Consider the following 22616-nt stretch of genomic DNA (forward strand, 5'->3'; position numbering starts at 1 on the left):
CCAATAAGGGATGTCTCAGGAGGCAGTCTATCAATGATTCTCTAACCACTGATGTTTCTCTCTTGCTCAAATCAATAAAAATACGTTAAAAAAAAATTTTTTTTTTGAAAAACAGCTCAGCCCTAGCCGTTTTTGTTCAGTGGGTAGTGTCAGCCTAAAAACCATTAGGGTTCCAGGTTCGATTCTGGTCAAGGTCACATACCTTGACTACAGGCTCCTTCCTTGGGCCCCAGACATGGTAAGATGCTTGAGAGAGGCAACCAATTAGTGTGTTTTTCTCCCACTGATATTTCTCTGCCTTTCCCTCTCTCTAAAAATCAATGGAAAAATTATCCTTGGGCAAGGATTTTAAATAAATAAATAAATAAATAAGAGCTATCAATACTTTGAACTGCACCTTTTAAAAACAAGAATAGCAAAATGAGTTCAATTTGGTTCACCCATTGTGCAATACATAGAATATCCACTCGTCCATTGTAAATATTTTACTCTTAGTAACCCTAACCTGTTTGGGTCAGTGAACAGAGCACCAGCAGGTGGACTGAAGGGTCCCCAGGTTTGATTTCAGGTCAAGAGCACATGCCCAGGTTGCCGGCTCGATACCCAAAAGGGGTGCCGGAAGCAGCTGATCAATGATTCTCTCTCATCATTGATGTTTCTCTCTCCTCTCTCCCTTTCTTTCTGAAATCAGGGAAAATAAATATTTTTTAAAGTGTAAACTAAGTAAATTCCTTTATCAAAACTATGTAAACTATGAAGGCTCTTTCCCTGTGCCTTTGATTACAGGCATTTGTCCATCTAAGTTACCTACACCACTCATCAGAAAGAGAGTCTCTGAAATAGAGGCTGAGGGTAGGCTTTAGCTCAAGTGGTTACTTCCTCACGGTGGACACTAAAATGCAGAGTGGGGAAAAGTAGGTTTATAGTTGTGAGCACACGAAAGACAATTTATTCTTGTATTATTCATCATTGTAATATTTTCCATATAAACAACTATAAACCTACTTTCCCCCAACCCTGTATAGAGCTCTAAAATAGCTGTCCTTCTTTGCCTTATTTTCAGGAATCCATAATATCACTCTGGTCATTCAATGGAATGTAAATCAATGTAAAGAGACAAATAGCTAAAAACAATTCGAAAGTGGGGGTTCTTAACCTAGGGCTCCCACTGATAGGTTAGGATTAGATGAACTTATTTATTTGCCTACATGTTTAGTAATTTGAAGAGAAATCAATCTATAAGACTATCTTTCTTAAAAAGATTTATGGCCTAAAACAGATATTTAATAAGAACTTTATAAGATTATGCAGAAATCAAAATTTAATTAAGCTTATAGGATTATTTATAATAGCCAAAATATCAAAACAACTCAAATGTCCATACACGAATTAATAGGTAAAATGTGTGTATACAACAATGGAATATTTGACCATAAAAATGAACAAAATTCTGATGCATGTTAAAACATGAAAATATACTAAGTGAAATAATGAGACAACCCACCCCACAAAATATGATATGATTGCACATATATGTGGTGACTTGAATAGGTAAATTCATAGAGAATAAATGTTTAATAGTGGTTAACAGGTACTGGGAGACTAGGGAGGGAGTGTAAAGCGTTAATGTTTAATGGGTAGTTTCAATTTGGGATGATAAAAAATTCTAGAGATGTACAGTGATGCTGGTTGTGCAATATTGTGAATGTACTTACCTACACTAAATAATACACTTCAAAAGACAATTTTATTTTATTAAAGATTTAACAATTTTCCCTCCAAGAACAATAAAAAAAAGCAAATTTATTAAAATTCGCCCTCATGTAATCAAGACTTTCTATAAGTGGTTCCCATCTCCTATTATGTGGATACAAGCTAAGTATTATGTATTATCAGGTCTCAAGTAAACATCTCTTATGGAAATTCCACATAAATAGGAAATTTTGTAAGGACAAAAGTGCTACCTTACCAGAAGGGGTAGGAAATTACTGTTCAAATATGTATGACACTAAAATATAATAGAACATTTTGAAAACATTGACTGATTTTTAAGATATAAAATGTACAATATATCTAATCAATATGATTTTTTATTATCCCACCATGGTATAAAACTGGCAAAAACATACAAGTAGGGGCACCTGTCAAATCTAAGATCAGACCGATAACACTTCTAACATTACATTCTACTGGGTTGGGGGAGGGGTGAATTTCTGGTGAGTTTCCTTTAGACACACGGGCTTAAGAACCCCAAAACTTAAATTTTCGATTCAAAATTATCAACAATGAAAAAACCACCATCTGTGTTCAATAAAGAGCAATAGTTTAAACTTACAATAATATAGAGATGATGTGAAAGAATGCTCACAGCATTAGTCATTAGGGAAATGCAAATTAAAACCAGAAGCCATTCTATAATAGCTAGAATTAAAAAACATTCACCATACCAAGCTTCAACGAGGATGTAAAGCATATTCATATACTGCAGTAAGAATGTAAAATGATACAACCATTTTGGAAAATAGTTAAACATACACCTACTACGTGGGTGATAGAAAACAGGTTGAAGGGTAGGGTAGGTAATTACAAGATGAACATTTTTTCTCAACATCCCCTGAGGTGTCCCAGAGTGCAAAAGGCACTCTGCAAAGTTGCTGTCGCTCGGCAGCTACTGAGTTGAGTGTCTGTCCCCTGGTGGTCAGTGTGCATCATAGCTACCAGTTGGCCTGTCGATTAAGCTTTTAAATACGTATATAGAATAAATCGATTTCAGAGAAAAATGAGAGGGAGAGAGGGTAAACACACCAATGATGAGAGAGAATCACTTATTGGCTGCCTCCTGCACACCACATACTGGGGCAGAGCCCACAACCTGGGCATGTGCCCTGACCAGGAACAAAACCAGGACCTTCTCGATCATAGGTTGATACTCAACGCACCAAGCCACACCAGCCAGGCCAAGATGAACATTTTGATTATAGTGGTGGTTTCATGGATATATACATAAATCAAAACTTATCAAATTGGGTGGAGCTATTTGACACAAGGGCGTGTGTGGTGGGGAGGGGAATGCTGGCAGTAACTGGAGGGGTGTGCACAGGTGGACTGTGGCACACACAGGCAGACTGAAGCATAGGGGTGGCCGGGGACCAGAAAAATAAAAAATAACTTATCAAATTATACATTTTAGAAATGCTATCCACTGTGTATGTCAACTTATACATTAATAAAACAAACAAAAGAGCAAATACAAATGATTTTAAAAGCCAGTATCAGTTACAATCAACATATTGACCATATGTTTTAAGATAAACATAGTGATCTTCAGCACAATGGGAGGTCTTAATTAAGCATGGGAGTGACGCAATTAGTTCTGTCTTTCAAATACCATGGGTATATCCTTTGTGGAGATATAACACACAAAAGATGGTACTAAGAAGTTCAGTTAGGAAGCTATTGCATACATTTTTTCCCCAGACAGCTTGAGACTAGTAGGTGTATACCAGCTACTACTATATATCTAGTAGCTGTGCACAAAAATGCTGAGGCCCAGTGCACAAAAATCGCTGACTAGATGTGTCTGTCTCTTAGCCCAGTCTGTACCCTCCTGCAGTCCGGGCCCATTTTTCCTTACTGCCTGTTTGCCATTGCGCTCAACAAGCATGAGCCCAGCTTCTGGCTGAGTGGTGCTTCCCCTGTGGGAGCGCACTGACCACCAGAAGGCAGCTCCTATGTAGAGCATCTGCCCCCTGGTGGCCAGTGTGCATCATAGTGATTGGTCTTTCAGCCATTTGGCCGATTTACATATCGGGTCTAGTAATAATTAATGTCGTTTTTACACATTCGTTTAAAATCTTGCTTGGCGTTGACTTGTATTGACATAACCTTCCAACACGTGGTATCTACAGAACGTGTGAAGTGCAATTAACAAGTTTTGCTTGAAAAAGTTTGTGTTTGGTTTGGTTTTTGTTGCAAAACTAGGGCTAAGAAGATGGCGGATGAAGAGCATATTCGGCACTGCGTGCTTTACGAGTTCCAATTAGGAAGAAAAGCAAGTGAGGCTGCAAAAAACATCTGTAGTGCTCTTGGTCAAGATGCAGTTAGTGCCAGAAAATGCCAGCGTTGGTTTGAGAAATTTCGCGAGGGAAATTTTTCGTTAGATGACAAGAGTGGTCGAGGCCGTGTGTCCAATTTTGATCAAGAAGCTCTTCGAGCTCTTTTGGTGCAAAATCCTCAAATTACCCAACAAGAGCTTGCGACAACTTTAAATTGTTCACAAAAAACAATTTCCAATCAATTGCGTGCACTTGGCAAAGTCCAAAAGTTTGGAAAATGGGTTCCTCATGAGTTGACCGACAACAACCATAATCAAAGAGTCACAATTTGCAGTTCGCTCCTCTCTCGTCAAAACCGTTTGCCGTTTTTAGAGCAAATTGTTACCGGAGATGAACAATGGGTGCTGTATGTTAATTTGAAAAGGCGGCCTCAATGGTTGGACAAAAATGAGGCTCCGCAGCCCACGCCAAAACCTGACTTGCATGCGAAAAAAGTGATGTTGTGGGTTTGGTGGAATTTTAAAGGAATTCTTCATTATGAACTTTTACCATCTAACCAAACCATTACAAGTGCAGTGTATAGTGCCCAATTGGAAAGGTTAGCCCAAGCTTTAAGAGAAAAAGAACCCGCGCTGATTGACCGGAAGGGCATAATTCTTCACCACGATAACGCACGACCGCATACTGCAAGAATCACTGCTGAAAAACTGCGCCAGTTGGAATGGGAAGTTCTCCCTCAACCTGCATATTCTCCTGATATTGCCCCTTCCGATTACCATTTGTTTCGTTCTTTGCAAAACTTTCTTCTTGGAAAAAAATTTAATAATGAAGAATGCCTCAAAATTGCATTGACCGAATTTTTTGCATCAAAATTACAAGAATTTTACAACAGAGAGATTAAAATGCTTCCTGAGCGTTGGGCACAAGTAGTAGAAAACGGCAACTATATTGTTGATTAAATTTTGTTGTATTGTTTAAATAAATTCGATTTTAAAAAGTATTAGAAAACGACATTAATGATTACTAGACCTAATATTATGGTTTTGTGGGTTTTTTTTTAATAAATATATTTTATTGATTTTTTTTACAGAGAGGAGGAGAGAGGAAAAGAGAGCTAAAAACGTCAATGAGAGAGCAACAACGATCAGCTGCCTCTTGCACAGCCCCCACCGGGGATGTGCCTGCAACCAAGGTACATGCCCTTGACCAGAATCGAACTTGGGACCTTTCAGTCCGCAAACCGACGCTCTTACCACTGAGCCAAACCAGTTTCGGCCGATTAACATATTATGGTTTTATTATACAGGATGGTAAAATAAAAATGGATATTTTTTTTGTGGGGGGGAAAGACTTCAACACATGCTGTATTTATTCATATCCAGCACCTAGAAGCACAGAGAGCTTTATACACATTTCACCTCTTATATGCCAACAGCCTTGGCAAGACAGTCAAAATTCAAAGAGGTACAGAAATTCATATAAAAATCATATAGTAAATTACCATGTGCCTCATTCCAAAGGAAAGGTTTGTATAAAACCTTATGGTAACCCAGTCAGTTTGCTCAGTGATTAAGGCCTAAGCATGCAGCATGCAGCCTGAAGGGTTGTAGGTTCGATTCTTGTCAAGAGCACATACATCTGTAGCAGGCTTGAGCTGGGCTTGTTTGGGGCATGTGTGGGAGGCAACTAATTAATCTGTCTCTCTCTTACATTGTTGTATCTCCCCCTCACTTCCATTCTCTCTTAAAAATCAATGGAATAAAAAGGGGGGGGGAACAATAGAAAAATATCTTACGGTAAAGATTAAAAAAACAACAACACAAAACACCTTATTGGTAATCAACTTTGATCTGTCAATTTCATAAATTTATAACACAGAAATGCACAACTCAGAAGCCTTGTCCAACTACTTTAAGTGACTAAAGTGTTAAATGTTCAATTATGATTACATCACTTTGGACTATTCATTAATTCATCACTCCTCTTTTCAATATCAACAAATTCATATCTATCTCATAAAATGATATATAAATCATATGCCTTAATGGCCTTTGGTTTACATTTTTAAAAATACACAGATACATTTACACAGATAATCGTTTCCGGGAAGAATAAAAGGAGTTTTAGTATCTACCCCACTCCATTACTGTTTGAAAGCATGTACCAGTTGCAGCTCAATTCCAGTTCTCTACCCCCACCCTTCCCACTTGCTCTAAAAATCAATGGGAAAGTATCCTGAGTGAGGACTAACAACAATAAAATTCTCTAAAATTATTTTTAAAAAGGGAAGGGGTGCTTACCTGAATAATGCAAGTTGTTGTGCAACTAAGACATAGACTCAATATCCTTTAATTACTCTAGTGACTAGCACACACGCCTCATCTGAAAACGATTCTACTTCACATATTAAAATTTCCTCTTCATTTTTTAAGTAAAAAATATTTAATACTTGATTTATAACTCATCTATGCAAATATTCACTTCAAAACTTAACATTAAAGATATCAATTATATAACACGTAATTTATTAGAATAAAAATATAAGGAAAGTCATTATTTCCTTAAAGTAGAATGCAGTAAATTAGAGAATATTAATTGAATAATTATATATAAACACACAAACTAAGAAATAAGAATGCAACAGATATCCTCTGATCCTTAACACAATTAAGTTAACATTTAGAGGTACTAAGAGAAAGAGTGAGAAAAAACAATGACAGCCATGTATGAGAAATGTTATGGTGGTGGTAGTGGAGGGAAAGACTCCAAAACAGTTAATGTTTTTTTCTGGCTTTAAAAAACAAATACAGAGAAATGTAGCAGATTTTGTATCATATAAATCTAAATTTATTAAAATGTTTTATGGCTCTAACCAGTTTGAGTCATGGATGGAGCATCAGTATGTGGATTGAAGGATTCTGGGTTCAATTCCAGTGAAGGGCACATGGACCCACAGGTTGAGAACCACTAGCAGAGTAGCCTAAGTCCATCAGAAACACAGGTATTTACATTACGATTCCTAACAGTAGCAAAATTACAGCTATGAAGTAGCAACGAAAATAATTTTATGGTTGGAGGTCACCATAACATGAGGAACTGTATTAAAGGGTCAAGGCATTAAAATGGTTGAGAATCACTGTACTAAGGGAACATGCAGCAAGAGATATCTAAACACAGTCTAGAATTGTCAGAGATTTTCCTGGCAAAGTGCTTTAGACAAGAGGCCTGAAGTAAAAATACCATTACCCTAAAAGAACATGTGAAAATTCAACTGTTAATGAAGATGCACCTGAAATCGGATTTTAAAAATTGCTAGATTGGAAAAATAATGTAGAAAATTTATTTTGGTTTGTTGTGTAGCTAAACCTACACTTCCTTTAAAATACAAGCATTGCAATTTGTATGAAGGAACTTGTCTAAAGGGCCTGACTTAATCATCATTCCCTTCTTTTAGCACATTCTGATGCTTAGTATGCACTCTGATGTAAGGGTATATTGATATAGTCTTAATACCTAACAGTGCTATGTAAGAAGCAGATATACAATATGTGGCAAAGGTAAATATTTAATAATAAAAGTGTACTATGCTAATTAGTCCAGATGTTCTTCTGGACAAAGATGAGGCAGCAAGGGCCAAGCCCTTCGCATGAATTTCATGCATCAGACCTCTAGTAAATATATATGCTAAGAATGACTAAGAAGTGGCGTTGACTGCTTTAAATGACATGACAAAGAAATGTACAGTATTTGGGGGATTATACTAATTCATTTCCAATAGCATGTTACCTAAAGATGAAGGAAAATTAACTTTCAGAAATACTAGCATATTTTGTGAAACACAAAATCATAAGCTTGGAGAAGCTTCCACAGGACTGACAATGTTAAAAACAATTATAAAATTAATACAGTAATTAATTTATTCCAATGCTTTACAGATGAGATCAATTACCTTAAAAAAAGAACATGAAACATTAAATCCATCATGCAAAGTTGCTACTGGTATCAAAACCCTTCACCAATAATAGCAATTATACAAAGAAGTTATTTCAACAGAGAATAAGAATATATGAATAAAACAGAATTCTCTTAAGCTAGGCAGAATAATCACCATTGCTTCCCCTCCAGCCTTTTCAAATGTGACAACAGATTCTCCAAAGTAAAGTCTTAAGCCCTCTGAAATATTATGTTGGATACTTGTGTACTAATCCATGGGAATGACCCTGTCTAAGAAATCTGGAATATGCTAATTGACCCTCACGACATTGCAAAGATAGTGGCACCCACAGCCAATGATGGAATATGCTAATTGACTGCCCACCCTCAAAGATCGCAGCTCCCGTACCCTTGGCTGTTTCCCACACCTGCCTCCGAAGGCCCCCCTCCTCAGCCCCCCAGGGCTGGCCTAAGGCATGATGGAGCATCAGCTTCCCCTGATCACCAGTTGCCTCCCATCCCTGAGGGCTCCCAGACTGTGAGAGGGGGCAAGTTGGGCTGAGAGATGCCTTTCCAGTGCATAAATTTTCATGTCCTGGGCCTCTAGTGTAATAATAAAGAAAACAAATATATATGCATATGAGCATAACCAATGGACAGACAGTGGGGGGGGGGGGGTGAGTGGTGAAGGCATGTGCTGGGGGATGGAATGGACCAGGGAGAGGTTGATGGGGAGGGTAAAAGGAGACTTATGTAATACATTAAACAATAAAGAATTTAAATTATTAAACAAGCAAACAAACCACACTCCCCTTCATGTAGAAAGCAAACAATGCTGAATCCTTAGGTAGACCCTTAGCCTCTAATTTTATAACAAATACAACCATGACTTTGATAAGACTAGTATAATTTTAAATCACTTAAATTTAAAGCTGGAAAAGGTCATGTAAGAGTACCTACTGTGTTTCCCTGAAAATAAGACATCCTCCAGAAATAAGACCTATTTACAGGTTTCCTTCTGAGTGAAATATAAGCCCCCCCACTCCCCCAGACTAAACATGAGAGATTTGGTCCACTGATTCTGAAAGAAATGGAGTCACAAGAAATTCACCAGGAAATTCAGGAATTGGATTGTTATGATGATGTTCCAAAAGATGATGACATGATTGCCACTGAATAAATTGAGTAAATTCTTGATACTGTAGGATTCTGTTTGTCTGGTTTGTGTTGGCAACTACCATACTACCATACCATATACAGGTAATAAATTTCCTTTATTTTCATTTAACAATAAATGTGTACCATATTCTTCTTCATGGAAAAATAAGACATCCCCTGAAAATAAGACCTAGCGCATCTTTGGGAACAAAAATTATTATAAGACACTGTCTTATTTTCGGGGAAACAGGGTAGTACAATCCTCATGTGATCACAAGCAGCGGTCTAGATGTTTAAAAACAAAAGAGGGACTTACACTACAATAAAATGGTACTGAGGTTAAAAAAAAAAAAAAGTAAACACCTTTTTTAGGTATGGTAAGTCATACCCAAAGTTAAATTTGAGCCTCAGAACATGTGTATCAAACAAAAGTAATGAAGGAAAATAACACCTAATGTCCCTAAAGAGCAATGGGAGAGTATGAAAAATCTATTTGGGCCAACAGTCAACAGCTCTTATTAGTTTCTGAGAAGGTCAAAGAACATGATCTAAAATGGTTGCAACGCAAAATAAAACATTTAAAGAAATAGGAACTTCTTTTGGAGACACTATTTCCTCCTGCATTATCATTCTTCATCTTTATTTAAAATATATTAAAAATATGTCATTAAAACTTGTCTTATTTACCTATAAGCATGCTAAATAAATATCAAGATTTAAGTCAGACTAGCTGAGTAAATCCAGGTCCCAAACCCACCATAAAGATGACATGAGAGCCTGGCCCGTGCGGTTCAATGGTTAAGCGCAAACCCATGAACTAGGAAGTTATAGTTCAATTTCCAGCCAGGGCACATGCCTGGGCTGCACACTTGATCCCCAGTGTGGGGTGTGCAGGAGGCAGACAGCTATCAATAATTATCTCTCATCACTGCTGTTTCTCTCTCTCTCTTCCTCTCTGAGATCAATAAAAAATATTTTTTTAAAAAGAGATGACATGAGAAATCAAGTGAAAGACAACATCTTAAAGATCCACAGTCAAAGAAAGGGGCATCAATATAATAATAGCCTAAGCAAAAATTATGGCGGAATGACCAGAACGATTGGTCACTATGACATGCACTGACCAGTAGGAGGCAGATGCTCAATGCAAGAGCTACCCCTTAGTAATTAGTGCACTCCACAAGGTGATTGCTGCTCAGCCAGAAGCCAGGCTCATTCATGGCTAGCGAGTGCTGTGAGTCGAGTGTAAGGAGCAGTGAGCAGGCAGGCGGTAAGGAGTGAGGGGTCCCGGACTGTGAGATGGCACAGGCCGAGCTGAAGGGACCCCCGCCCCCCCGCCCCCCCCCCCGTGCATAAATTTCGTGCACCAGGCCTCTAGTATTTTAATAGAAAATACCACCAAAAGTAGTATACTCCCTCTTATAAAGTACAGACTCTATTTTGTTTCTCAGAGATTAAAACAAATAATATAAAGTAGGCACTAAAGGCAGTACATTTAAAAATTAAAGTAAATGCAAGGATTCCAAGAGACTACCTTAGCCCATGTTTCTTAAACTATGACTACTTTCACAAAAAATAATACAAAGGGAAAGTTAAATGCCAGATAAGGCAAAAGTGGGCTTAAAACTGTTCATATGGAAAATATTATAATAAGAATAAACTTGCACATACTCTCAACTATAAACCTACTTTTGCTAACCATATCTTCATTTTCTCATCTTATTTTAAGATGTCAACCTCTTGTAATTCAAAAGGTAAAGGCTTGTGATTTTTAAAATGTGTTTTTTCCTTTTCTCTTTTAAGTTTGTGTACTTTTCATGTTACAATATTTATTGTTAGTTATTGTTCTACATTTTTAAACAATTCACATGTTCAAATTTTATTCACTTCAGACATGGTTCCAGAGTAACTGAATTCATACTGATTTTTCATAATATTATAAAAAGTCTGAATAGTCTGGTATCCTTTATCCCCCAAAATATAAACTAATAAACAACCTGCTTTGCCACATAAAATCCATAGTCTCCATCTATCTATTTATAATAATAAAAGGGTAATATGCTAGTTAGACCAGACATCTTTTGGACGTCCTTCCTGACAAACCTGGGGCCAGAAGAAAGCCAGCCTGGGAGCTGGGTGCCTATTGGCAGCTGGAGGAGGAAAGCCCAGACCCCAGAGGGAAGCCTGTGCCAGCAGTGGGGGGAAGAAAGGCCTACTCTTGCACAAATTTTCATGCAACGTTCCTCTAATATATAAAAGCCTAAGTGACTGGCTGACTGGTAGCTATGATGCACACTGACCACCTGGGGACAGAAGCTCAATGCAGGAGCTGCCCAGCTGTGGTGTCTTAACAGTTGCAGTTCTTGGGTGACGTACCCAGAACCAGAGAGGAGGGAGTCCAATTCTGGGGTGCATCATCCGAGAACTGCCCTCTTGAAATCCGGGACCTTTTTGGGGATGTTGGAGAGCTGGTTTTGGCCCGATCCCTGGAGGCCAGGCTGAGGGACCCCACTGGTGCAGAATCCATGCACCTGGCCTCTAATTAAAGCATAATAAACTAGAATCAACACACCCACTACCCAAATACTTAACTATGATAAAAAATGTCAGGATTAATAAATTTCTCCGAATTTATAATTTCAAAAAGTATTTCCTACCTTCACACTGGTTCCTCGGAAGAATCTTCCATCTTGTTTTTATCACATTTTCCAAAATTTGTAGTCCATAATACTGAAAATTGGATAATAGAGATATGTGAATATATTACTGTAAGACAAGCAACTTTCAGGATTCACAAATGGACAGACATTCACACATTTACATCTAAAGTTTCAAAAACATTATGCTACCAAGTTTAATTACATATATTAAACAAGGATCTATTCACCCATATACTGAGTTTTCATGCATTTTCCTCATTTTATTGTTTACTACTCTATTTAATGTCCTGCTGTTTACACATGCTCACACCAGGAAGAACCAAATAAAAAGCCTTTTTGCAGCCAATTGGGCTTATCTGTAGAAGGAAGTATCATAGCAGCCAGATATGAATTCATAGCATAAATGACTGCTTATAGGCTCAAGTACTTTAACACGACCAGGTTCCTAAGAATTTAGCAGCTTGGATGCTCTCAAGCTTCCTACCATCTTCTAGGAGTTGTAAGCTCTTGGCCAAGCAAGTATTGCCAAAGATACTTTCTGTAGAAAGTCTTTACAAACATCACTGGTGTGTTATTTAAGGAGCAGCAAGACAGCCCATGGGTTTAATTTTAAATTTTAACCCCACCCTTATATTTGCTATTTCTACTAACTTAAAGATAAACTTTTGTGCACAGTCAAAAACAATACAAGTGCATGTTGCAATCTGTATCTACCTTTCAGGTATTCCTTCCTAAATATAGAAGTTATAACTGAAAATATAAAAAAATGAATAAACAGATACCACTTTCAAGCAATTTTGTCCCTCCTGTTGATTACTCACTCTAAATAGCCAAGAATGTTTACAACAATTTATAATGCTGTAGGAGTTAAAACCCAAAATTATTATCATGACCAATTAGTGTGGATAGACAGGAGGAAGAAAAAAGACAAAATTATTGTGGTATGTTTTAACTGGTTAATTTAGGGAAGAATCAGCTATAATACCTGAAAGGTAAACTCACTCATATAGACATATAACCTCAGATTGCAAGTTTTGGCTGAGAATAAGAGTTCATCTTTAAATGGTTAGTCATCACACAATAAAATAGGAGCATTAGTATTTCAACCAAAGGGATCATATGAATGCTCATTTTATCCAAAGCACAATATAGACTGTCCCAAACTACATTGTGCTCAAACAGTAAATGTTTTTGCTGTTTCTTTCATTTTAACATTTCACACTTTTCAGAAAATTTTTCAAATGAAATCCTACATTTGCAGGACATTCCTTAAAAAGACTTCCGATAAAAACAAGGCCTAAGGAAAATTCTGAAAATATAAATTTGATGCAGATATTTCATAATCAGCAGTAAATAGTGAAGCTTTCTATCATGTTCATTTACACCTCTCTAAAGTTCTCAGAAATTTTTAAATAAAGCAAAAAGGGAAAGTTTCTGGTTGAAATTCTAAATTAACCTTAAAAAAACTGCTCTAAAAACTATAGGCATAAAATCAGACTATCAAGTTGTCAAAACTATGTAATTTTTTTTTTTTTTTTTACTACATGGACTATTATTCTCTTGCTAATACTAAACTAATTAAAGAGATGTTTAAAAATTATGAAGCAAGTTTATATATACCAGTAAAAAGTAATAATCTAAATAACCATACCACATTTAGTCAGTTTTTCAGCTCAGTTTTTAATTGAAGGATAGTGTCCCCTTCCTTTGTTACATTTATTTACATCTTCCTTTATATTCGATACTTTGTTATTTCAATTATCTGTATACTAACCTCTAGTCCTTTCTCCAACTGTAAAAAGGTAGCATAAGCTGGCAGAAGATACAACTCATATTTGGGTCTTTCTGCCAAGGGGGCTGAAGCAAGCAGCCCAATATAAGCTTCTCACAAGTTAGATAAAAGAAATAGATAGATCACCATCTTAATATCCTAAATATTTAGACTCTACAGTTGAATTCATATTTATTTGAACAATAATATTTTGATTCAAAAATCTTAGTGGCCCACCCGGCATGGCTCAGTGGTTTAGTGTTGACCTGTGAACCAGGAGGCCACAGTTCAATTCCGGGTCAGGGTATATGCCCGGGGTTGTGGGCTTGATACTCAGTGTGGGGCATGCAGGAGGCAGTCTATCAATAATTCTCTCTCATCATTGATGTTTTTCTCTCCCCCTCTCTGAAAGAAATAAAAATAAATTAAAAAGAACAAAAACACACCAAAAAATCTGAAGTGACAGCCAAATCCGAAGGCCAATGAAAAATGACCACTTTGGAAATATCAACAAATAATTCAATCATTCTAAAGAATTACATTTCTGCTTTACATCTCAGGATTTGAGAAATCCACTGCTGAGTTATGAAGATGAGGGACAGAAAACAGCAAAGACTAAATAAAAAAAAAAAAAAGCAAAAAAAAAAAAAAAGCATGAAATGATCCCTATGGTAGAAATTTCTATTGAGCCCCCAGAAATACTTATTTTATGCATTGAATTCCCCTTTCCCCTCCCACCGCCCATGAAACAAAAACAATTGATGAACAGAATTCAGTTAAAGGGAATCAAAAGGGTAGACCTTGTGGAGGCCTGCCGTCAAAGCCTAGCTGTGTCAGTTGCACAGGAAGACACCCCTTTTCTTCCTATTACAAGCAATCAACATAATGGAACATTATGATTAATATCAGGTAGTGTTAACATCTTTAAAGAAAAAAAAAATGATTGCATAAAAGCCAAATGTCATAGTGCATAACTTTAGCACCAAATCATTTGTAATTTATGTAAATCGAAGAATTCTTTACCTGTTGCTTTCTTTCTGTTCCTCTAATCATCTCATTTTTCACAAGACAAATTTGAGTTTTTAAAAATACTGTTGATAAATCAACTTAAACATTAGTAATGTCTGTCAGTATAAAAAGCAAAATTTACCAGGCAAGCAAACAGGCAAACACTGTTATGTTACTTAAGGTTAGCACTTTGAGGAAGTTCTGAACTGTATTTTTGCCCGAAAATTTACAAGATGTCAAAACTAATTAATATTTTAAAACTGTTAATTAACACAGTCTGATTTCAGAAACAAGATGTGAGCATGGCTATTTTCTGTTTTAACACAATGTGTAGCAAGTGGAAATCTTGTGCATATTAAACAGAATGCCATGCACGGTATTTTGTTAAGTTAATGCAGTTTAAAGAGAAGTGTGAATCACCAAGCCTAAAACAGTCAAAACACATTTTGATCAACCCTTCTGTCCAAACTTAAAAAAAGGACCTGGATTATAACACTTTCAATTGCAAATAAAAACTGACTGCTGTCCCATTAAAAGCACTGATACCAGAATAGGGTTTTATGCTGCCCATACAACGTGGGTGTTGGAGGTGCTAGGAGCCTGTATTATATTGATTACTTGCCCCCCCCCTAAATTCCTCTGATATGTTCCATCTCTGAGTAACATTCAGAATTTTTTATGCTACTTAGATCTGTATACATATTCTAAAAAGAAAACAAAGCAAAGCAAAAAACCCAAAACAAACAAAAAGCCACCTTGCATACTAGTCCCAATTACAAAGCTTCATAATTCTTAGGACTATTTGCAAGAATTAAATCTATGTTTAAAATTCAATTTTGATTAAGTTAACAATATTAAATGATTGGAGATAACAAATGCTCATACTAAAAATGAGATACCTTCCTCAAAGTTTATGACTGGAAGAAAAGAAGAAATAAATGGATTTTAAAACCACTACTTGCTTACTTTCGTGTTCATATTCTGTGAAAATTCCAAAATTGTATCGACTCTTGTCCATGCATCAGGATGCTCCTTTAAATGTGTCAGTACTTCTTGAGCCATTCTTTGCTAAAATATTATACAAGAAGAATTTTTTAAACTCACTTGTTCTTTTGAATCATTTACTAAAGTGGTACTGAATAAGGTACAAATCCTAACAGAACAATGATTCTGCCAACTTTCAAAAACACTCAAATAATAAGTCTTTATAGAAATAAAAATGTTTATCACCCAAACTTCAATGAAAAATAGGAATATTTATTACTTTGAAATAAAATAGCCTTTTGGGGTACTTAAATTCAACCAATGCTAACAAAGATCTTCTCTGACATAAACAAGTTCTCAGTACTTACAATCAACTAAAAGCAACATAGAAAACTTCATCTACTTAGATAAATAATGGTATACTGTTTTACAAGTCACCAACCTACATCTTAACAAAATTTATCCATAAAAATGAAGACATATAAACAAGGTCTACGACTTTAAATCTCAAATGTGTGTGTGTCATATATATGACATTAAGACCCTTAGACTATCATGAATTTGGTCTTTTCCTGTCCATATTTTCAGAGCACATGAATGAATTTCATATAAACTACAGTTGTGAAGCCCTAGACAGATTGTCTCAGTGGACAGAGCGCCAGCCTGCAGCCCAAAGGGTCCTAGGTTCGACCTCTGTAACAGGCCCTTCCCGGGCCCCGGCCCTGGTTGGGGCTTGTGCAGGCGGCAACCAATCAATGTGCTTCTCACGTGATATTTCTGTCTTTCCCTCTCTTCCACTCTCCCTAAAAATCAATGGAAAAATAGCCTTGGATGAGGATTAAATAAATAAATAATAAAAGTCACTAAATTTTATATCATGTATTTTACAGAAATCTTCCTGTAATTTGCTCTTTCCATTGGACAGTTTTTAGCTTCCTCACATTTACTGAAATACAACTGAAACGAACAGTTTTAAAGATCTAGCCAGGTTGATACTATTTATCTAGTTTTTTAAGACTGTTAATTCTATTTTTAATAACATGTGTTTTCCTTGAAAAGCAATAGCTTAATCTTTTTTATCTTTAAAGGCTGTTTTGCAGCTCAACTGGATTCTCCCTAATGATATTTTACCTATTTTTATCACATATTGTAGGCAAAAATCTAGTTGATGGTTTTTAAGTTTGTCTGATTACCTTCCTGTTAGACTAATTTACTTGATCAAGGGTTTAAATCTATACTATAAAACAAGAAAAATAAAAAAGGGGGGATGGGGGAGAAGCATTCTTACTTCAATCTTCTCTGACAGACACATCTCATAATCTTTGACTTGGCTTTTATTCCGACTTACAGAAATAACCCTTACTCCTACTTTAGCTTTGATGTTGAGAATTATTTTCCTCAGGTAACAGTTACATCATCACATTTATCATTTTGCCATTAGCAACTAGCAACATATTCTTTTTGTTTTTAAAACATTTGAGTTAAACTAAAGCTAGGTGGTGGTTCTAACAACACCACCAGAAGAAGCCTCATGCAACTTAAAAATCAGCTGCCTGGGTTTCACCTGAGGGTCTGGGGCTAAGGCTTGAGTGTAAGCTGGAAAATACAATATATATACACTAGAGGCCCAGTGGGGTCCCTTGGCCTGGCCCGCACCATCTTACAATCTGGGACCCCTCGGGGGATGTCGGAAAGCGGGTGTTGGCTCGATCCCTGCAGGCCAGGCTGCTAGGCCAAGCGAACCTCCCAGTGCCTCTGGTATGCATATAAGATCTTTGGTTAATCTCCCTCCTCTCTCCCCTCTGAGATTCATCAGTTACTTCCATATTTCCATGCCTCTGGTTTCCGCTTCTGTGCTGAGCGTCTGCCCTTGGTGGTGTGTGTGATAGCTATCAGCCAGTCGCTTAGGCATATATATATACTAGAGGCCCGATGTACAGAAGATTTGTGCAAGAACGGACCTTCCTTCCCCTGGCTGGCAGCACTGCCTTCACTCAGGCCTGGAGCTGCCTTTCCAACTTCCCATGCTGCCCAGAGGCCCAGAGTAGCTGGGGTGGTGCAGAACGCCTGCATTATTGCCTGACTACACAAGTGTCCCAACCCTGGCATTTCAGTACCTGCACATGCAAATTAATCTGCAGTTTTTGTTGGGTTACTTTGCATACTCGCTCCTGATTTTCTGGTGGGCGTAATGAAGGTATGGTCAATTTGCACCTATTTTATTAGTGTAGATACTAGTGGCCCAATGCATAAAAATCGTGCATTGGGCTGGCCGCTGATGGAACAGGCTGCCCACTCAGGGCCGCGTAGGTTGTAGGCACATGTACCCCACAGCTTCCACCACCACCTCAAGCAGCAACAGCGGCCACAATGGCAGAAAGCTAAGCCTAGGGATCCTTATATAATATTCTTTTACTAACAACACTTCAAAGAGGTTAAAAAAAAAAAAAAGGGAGAAAATCTTGCATCTCTGTGCTACTAACTGAATGGTGAAAATATTCTAGTTGCTAAGCAATAGATTAAAAGAGTTAAAGACAACACAATAGTGGAAAAAACACCCAACTCTTCTTATCTCTCCCCCCTGGCTACCTACTTGCCTAAAAATAGAAAAATGCTTATACTGGAAGAGAATCCTAATGTTTCAATGCTAAATATCCTACTCTAGTCCCCCCATTTATATAAAAGTTCTATTTATGGATTTAAAAAGGCACCCTTGGGGAAGGGGTGAAGGAGGTCCTAATATAGGGGTGTCGAACTCAATCAGAGAAGGGGCCAAAATCTAAAATCCAGCCTAAATCGCGGGCCGAATGGTTTACTGAACAGTCATAAACTGTCATTGTGATGGAAACGCAGTGGAGTGCAGTGATGACAGCGCGGTGCGGGCCACATTGCAAGGCCTGGCGGGACGGATTTGGCCCGTGGGCTGTGTGTTTGACACATGTGTCCTAATACATGGTGACAGATTACATTTGACTTTGGGTAGTGGGCACAAGTTACAGATCTTGTAACACAGAAATCCACACCTGAATTCTTTGTGATCATATTAACCAATGTCACCCCAATAAAATTTAAAAAGCCACCCTTCTAATAATTTCTTCCCCTCCAAAGTTGTGTAGTCCTTTTTAAAAAGTTAAGACTAACTACAGTTTAGTTGAAAAGTTTAATCAGTATAATTTCTAGTTGCCATTTTTAGCACATATTTTGAGATTAGGAAAAATATATACTGTACTTTAAGAACAATGAATTTGACATCACATATACTAAGTCTTTATACTTCCAAAAGTAATCTTTAAACAGAACTCCTGTGAAGTAACAGGTACTATAACAGGTACTTTACAAATATCATTAATTTTCCAATAGCTTGCAAGGTAGGTAATAGTTTATAGAGGAAACTCCAGAGCAATAACTAGAAAACTTACTAGAATAAAATTAAGACAACACCATGTTTTCTACTATATCCTTTTCTTCTTTTCATTCAAAATAAGACCCTAAAAAAGGTGGTTACAAAACCCCCCCCAAAAAAAACCCCCAAAAAAACAACCAAAAAACAAAAACCAAAACCGAACTAGAAATTTAAAAGACATGAATTATAGAAAAAGTTTGTAATCTTTAAGCTCTAAACCCCAGTTTCCTTATCATATATATATATATATATATATATATATATATATATATATATATAATATAAAATAAAAGCACAATAAACCAACCAAATAGCAGAATGACCATCCAGGACCATGCTATGACATCCAATGGGCCAGGTCAGCCAAGGCGGGCACCCGACCATCATCACCCCATGATCACCCCACAGAGAGAGTCCCAGGCCACCATTCAATGGGCTACAGCAGGTGGGTGGGGCCTCCCTCTGCGAGGGAGGCCTGGGTCTGGAGGGAAGCAGGTACTGGCAGCCAGGCCTACATTTGCACGAATTTCGTGCATCAGGCCTCTAGTCTATAAAATAACAAATACCAGTTTACTGATTATCTTTATGCAACTGATTTGTCATGAGATCTAAACTTAAAATCCTTATATTTGAGATAGTTTTGCTTTTAAACAGAAAATATTTACTTTTCAAAACCTGTTTATTAAAAATTCAAATTTAAAACAAATCATTAAATCTCAATGCTATGAAACATTACTGAAGGCAGTATTACAACATTTTTCTTGATAAAAATTACTGCTAATTCTCATTTATAAGCCTAGAACACTGGTCTCTTCATTTATTCATATTACTTTTTAAAAAATACGTATTTTATTAATTTTTTTACAGAGAGGGAGAGAGATAGAGTTAGAAATTAGAAACATCGATGAGAGAGAATCATCTACCAGCTGCCTCTTGCACATTCCCTACTGGGGATGTGCCCGCAACCAAGGTACATGCCCTTGACCGGAATCAAACCTGGGACCTTTCAGTCTGCAGACCGACGCTCTATCTACAACGCTCTATCTACGGAGCGAAACCAGTTTTGGCTCATATGACTTTTAGATGTAGTATATCAGGATAAAAAAGACAAAGATTAAAGAGCAGTAATAACTGAATGTGAAAAAATTAAATGCTCATCTTCCTAATGGCTAAAGATTTGTGTTTCAAATATATTCAAAGCTGAGGCCAACTTTACTTCATGCATTTTTAACCTTATTTTTTATACTTTCTTCCAAAAGCAGCTGCTTTCCACACGTTAAAATGAAATTAAGCTTAAAGCTCCATGTCGAATGTACAGCATGGGGAAACAACATGATATGTGTGATACAGATGGAGTAACGTTTTCAGGAATGCTTTTGGAGAAAAGAACTCTGATCAACTGCCCTTAGGAATAGAAAACTGGACTAACAAGCTTACAACAACCATTGCAAGAGTAATTTTTCCACTCACACAATTTTCAAGGACCTTTCCTTTAAAATTCTCAAGATTTTCTTATCCAACAAAAAAGCAACTTACTCATTTAAAACTTGGACATTAGCCCTGACTGGTTTGGCTCAATGGATAGAGCATCAGCCTGCAGACTGAAGGGTCCAGGTTCAATTCTGGTCAAGGACATGTACCTTGGTTGCGGGCACATCCCCAGTAGAGGGTGTGCAGGAGGCAGCTGATAGATTTTTCTCTTTCTCAGATGTTCCTAACTCTCTATCCCTTCCCCTTCCTCTCTGAAAAAAATCTATAAAATAAAAATAAAATAAAACTTTGACATTAGTTCCACAAGGTGAAGTCTCAAGACTGTCCAGTTTCTTGTTAACATTACATTTCAGAAACATTCCTGCCTCATCTCTTTTTAAATAGAGTATTAAAAACAAACAAAACCCCAACACTTTACAATGATCAAAAATAAATTATGCAGTAAGATAAATCCCTACATTAACAGTACCACTTTTACAAATGTTAAAATTCAAATAACAGGCCAACCTATGAACCAGAAAATTATGGTTCAATTCCCAGTCAGGACACATGCCTGGGTTGTAGGCTACCGATCAATGATTATTTCTCACAATAGATGTTTCTCTCTCTCTTCTCCATTACTTTCTGAAAGCAATAAAAAGATATATTTTTAAAAATTCAAATAACATAGATATTTGGTATTAAGATTCTTAAAACAAGTTTATAGTACGGCTGGTGTCACTCAGTGCTTGATTGTCAACCCTGCACCAAGAGGTTTGATTCCTGGCCAGGAGACATGCCAGAATTGTGGGCTCCATCCCCAGTAGAGGGGGTAAGCAGGAGGTAACCTAATGATGTTTCTCTCATCAATGTTTCTATCTCTCCCGTCTCTCAAAAAAATCAAAACAAGTTTATATCTGTGAAGTAGTTTTGTAATTTAATTTAAATATTTTACAGATTAAAAGAATCCTATTGCCGAAACCGGTTTGGCTCGGTCTGTGGACTGAAGGGTCCCAGATTTGATTCTGGTCAAGGGCATGCACATTGGTTGCGGGCACATCCCCGGCAGGGTGTGTGCAAGAGGCAGCTGGTTGATGTTTCCCTCATCGACGTTTCTAGCTCTCTATCTCTCTCTCTTCCTCTCTGTAAAAAAATCAATAAAATATATTTTTAAAAAATCATATTAACTACAAATACATGATATATGTATAAGGTACATACTATCTTTAATATCTCTACAAAACATTTAATACATTGTGCTCTATTTTTCCCCCCCTTTCTTATTTTTTTAAATCCTCACCAGAGGATATTTTAAAAATCCTTTTTTAGATAGTGGGGAAAGAGAGAGAGAAAAAAACATTCATTTGATGCTTCCCAGATGCAGATTGCATGCAGAATGATCCTACAATCAAGGTATGTGCTCTTTTTCTTGACAGCAATCAAACCAGGGACTCTTCAGCAGGATCCACTGAGCCAAACTGGCCAAAACCCTATTTTTCATTAAACGGAGTAAATGTTTAAGAATAACAGAACAAGTATAAGAAAATATTATTTCACTCTGTGTCAAAATATAATGCAGCACTAGCCAGTTTGGCTCAGTGGATTTAGAGCGCCGGCCTGCGGATTGAAGGATGCCCAGGTTGCAGGCTTGCCCACAACTGGGGGTTGTGAAAGAAGATCAATGATTCTCTCTCATCATTGATGTGTCTCTATCTCCTTCTCCCTTCCTTTCTGAAATCAATAAAAAAAATAAAAAATAAAATCCGACTTCTCTTTTCAGATATTTATCATTTTTATTTAATTCTGAATTAATACAAGATATGGAATACTTTTTTTAAAGGCAATTATTCAAACCCATATTCAAAATCCAACAACTTTGTTACACTATGCTCTCAGGTTTTGAACAGCTACTTTACCTGGGCTCCTTCTCCATGGTATAAGCAATTCACCACATTGTCTAAAAGGTTGATATCCAGTTTTTGGCTGAAATCAAGCAGCTGACGAGCTGCATGGTCTGCTAACATTGTCATAATTGCTGGCATAGATTACTGAAAATAAAGAAAAAAATATTTAAGATATCTATGAAATTTTGATATCAGTCAAAACTTGCTACTGTTATTTTATTCCAACCATGTTCACACAAATATTTTAATGAGTATTCCAAATATTTAACA

The 22616-nt window shown here is 36.9% G+C and overlaps 1 protein-coding gene across 11 annotated transcripts in view; it reads right to left on the reverse strand.

Annotated features, from left to right (window-relative positions):
• XPO1 (exportin 1) overlaps positions 1-22616 on the reverse strand; it is a 50561-nt gene that overhangs the window by 24044 nt on the left and 3901 nt on the right. For 3 of the 11 annotated variants that reach the window (XM_045580780.1, XM_045580783.1, XM_045580779.1), the window contains exons 2-5: positions 22359-22490; positions 15552-15653; positions 14601-14630; positions 11804-11876 (exon numbers count right to left, since the gene is read on the reverse strand). In XM_045580780.1, the coding sequence (XP_045436736.1) occupies positions 11804-11876; positions 14601-14630; positions 15552-15653; positions 22359-22484 (331 nt within the window). In that variant the 5' untranslated portion in view covers positions 22485-22490. Of the gene's footprint in view, positions 1-4529; positions 4534-7893; positions 7899-11803; positions 11877-13580; positions 13799-14377; positions 14442-14600; positions 14684-15551; positions 15654-22358; positions 22491-22616 lie in introns of those variants that run through there. The other 8 variants (XM_045580782.1, XM_045580781.1, XM_036435447.2 and 5 more) reach the window with 8 other exon arrangements.

The sequence above is a fragment of the Pipistrellus kuhlii genome, unplaced genomic scaffold, assembly GCF_014108245.1.
Source record: "Pipistrellus kuhlii isolate mPipKuh1 unplaced genomic scaffold, mPipKuh1.p scaffold_m20_p_13, whole genome shotgun sequence".
Taxonomy (NCBI): Eukaryota; Metazoa; Chordata; class Mammalia; order Chiroptera; family Vespertilionidae; genus Pipistrellus; species Pipistrellus kuhlii.